At 47.3% G+C, this 2,500-nt stretch overlaps 1 protein-coding gene across 1 annotated transcript in view; it reads right to left on the bottom strand.

Moving 5' to 3' along the window:
• LOC118938512 (cAMP-specific 3',5'-cyclic phosphodiesterase 4C-like) overlaps positions 1–2,500 on the bottom strand; it is a 34,093-nt gene that overhangs the window by 6,066 nt on the left and 25,527 nt on the right. The window contains exon 14 of the mRNA XM_036942552.1: positions 2,264–2,386. Coding sequence (XP_036798447.1) covers positions 2,264–2,386 — 123 coding nt within the window. The remainder of the gene's footprint in view (positions 1–2,263; positions 2,387–2,500) is intronic.

Genomic DNA, 2,500 nt, shown 5'->3' with positions numbered 1-2,500 from the left:
TGTTAAACATGTTCCTCAGGACCTACAGAGAGGAGGAGACACCCCCCCCCCCCCCCCCAGTGTTAAACATGTTCCTCAGGACCTACAGAGAGGAGGAGACACCCCCCCCCCCCCCCCCCCCCCAGTGTTAAACATGTTCCCCAGGACCTACAGAGAGGAGGAGACACCCCCCCCCCCGCAGTGTTAAACATGTTCCCCAGGACCTACAGAGAGGAGGAGACACCCCCCCCAATGTTAAACATGTTCCTCAGGACCTACAGAGAGGAGGAGACACCCCCCCCCCAATGTTAAACATGTTCCTCAGGACCTACAGAGAGGAGGAGACACCCCCCCCAGTGTTAAACATGTTCCCCAGGACCTGCAGAGAGGAGGAGACCCCCCCCAGTGTTAAACATGTTCCTCAGGACCTGCAGAGAGGAGGAGACCCCCCCCCAGTGTTAGACATGTTCCTCAGGACCACCCCCCCCCCCCCCCCCCCCCCTGTCCTGGGTCTGAAGTGATTCAACACAGCAGCCATGCTGAACTGTCCTGGGTCTGAAGTGATTCAACACAGCAGCCATGCTGAACTGTCCTGGGTCTGAAGTGATTCAACACAGCAGCCATGCTGAACTGTCCTGGGTCTGAAGTGATTCAACACAGCAGCCATGCTGTACTGTCCTGGGTCTGAAGTGATTCAACACAGCAGCCATGCTGTACTGTCCTGGGTCTGAAGTGATTCAACACAGCAGCCATGCTGAACTGTCCTGGGTCTGAAGTGATTCAACACAGCAGCCATGCTGTACTGTCCTGGGTCTGAAGTGATTCAACACAGCAGCCATGCTGAACTGTCCTGGGTCTGAAGTGATTCAACACAGCAGCCATGCTGAACTGTCCTGGGTCTGAAGTGATTCAACACAGCAGCCATGCTGAACTGTCCTGGGTCTGAAGTGATTCAACACAGCAGCCATGCTGTACTGTCCTGGGTCTGAAGTGATTCAACACAGCAGCCATGCTGTACTGTCCTGGGTCTGAAGTGATTCAACACAGCAGCCATGCTGAACTGTCCTGGGTCTGAAGTGATTCAACACAGCAGCCATGCTGTACTGTCCTGGGTCTGAAGTGATTCAACACAGCAGCCATGCTGTACTGTCCTGGGTCTGAAGTGATTCAACACAGCAGCCATGCTGAACTGTCCTGGGTCTGAAGTGATTCAACACAGCAGCCATGCTGAACTGTCCTGGGTCTGAAGTGATTCAACACAGCAGCCATGCTGTACTGTCCTGGGTCTGAAGTGATTCAACACAGCAGCCATGCTGAACTGTCCTGGGTCTGAAGTGATTCAACACAGCAGCCATGCTGAACTGTCCTGGGTCTGAAGTGATTCAACACAGCAGCCATGCTGAACTGTCCTGGGTCTGAAGTGATTCAACACAGCAGCCATGCTGTACTGTCCTGGGTCTGAAGTGATTCTGGTGAGGATGTTATTTCAATATACAGTCACAGTTGAAGTGTACCTATGATGAAAATTACAGGCCTCTCTCATCTTTTTAAGTGGGAGAACTTGCACAATTGGTGGCTGACTAAATACTTTTTTGCCCCACTGTAATGCAGTCAGAAGTTTTCCCCTGTATAGTCATGTATTTTCTGTAGGTATTAGTATAGTATTAGTACCTGTAGAGTCATGTACTCAGTACCTGTATAGTCATGTATTTAGTACCTGTATAGTCATGTATTTTCTGTAGGTATTAGTATAGTATTAGTACCTGTAGAGTCATGTACTCAGTACCTGTATAGTCATGTATTTTCTGTAGGTATTAGTATAGTAGTAGTACCTGTAGAGTCATGTACTTAGTACCTGTATAGTCATGTATTTAGTACCTGTATAGTCATGTATTTTCTGTAGGTATTAGTACAGTACCTGTATAGTCATGTATAGTAGTTGTACCTGTATGCGTTCTGTATAGTAGTAGTATCTGTATAGTCATGTATAGTAGTAGTACCTGTATAGTCATGTATAGTAGTAGTACCTGTATAGTCATGTATAGTAGTAGTACCTGTATAGTAGTAGTACCTGTATAGTAGTAGTACCTGTATAGTCATGTATAGTAGTAGTACCTGTATAGTCATGTATAGTAGTAGTACCTGTATAGTCATGTATAGTAGTAGTACCTGTATAGTAGTAGTACCTGTATAGTAGTAGTACCTGTATAGTCATGTATAGTAGTAGTACCTGTATAGTCATGTATAGTAGTAGTACCTGTATAGTCATGTATAGTAGTTTTACCTGTATGCGTTCTGTATAGTGGTCCAACAGCAGCACTCCTGAACTGGTCACCTTCTTAGTCTCCACCATGGTCTTCAGATCAGCTAGTAGAGTCATGTGTTTAGACATGTCTGTAGCTAACACCTAGAGAGAGAGAGGGAGGGAGGGAGGGAGGGAGGGAGGGAGGGAGGGAGGGAGAGAGGGAGAGAGGGAGAGAGGAAGGTGTAAATATAAAGAAACTTTGTTACTCCATGTGTA

Source organism: Oncorhynchus mykiss, chromosome 13, assembly GCF_013265735.2.
Source record: "Oncorhynchus mykiss isolate Arlee chromosome 13, USDA_OmykA_1.1, whole genome shotgun sequence".
Lineage (NCBI taxonomy): Eukaryota > Metazoa > Chordata > Actinopteri > Salmoniformes > Salmonidae > Oncorhynchus > Oncorhynchus mykiss.
This window is presented reverse-complemented; position numbering and strand designations above follow the sequence as displayed.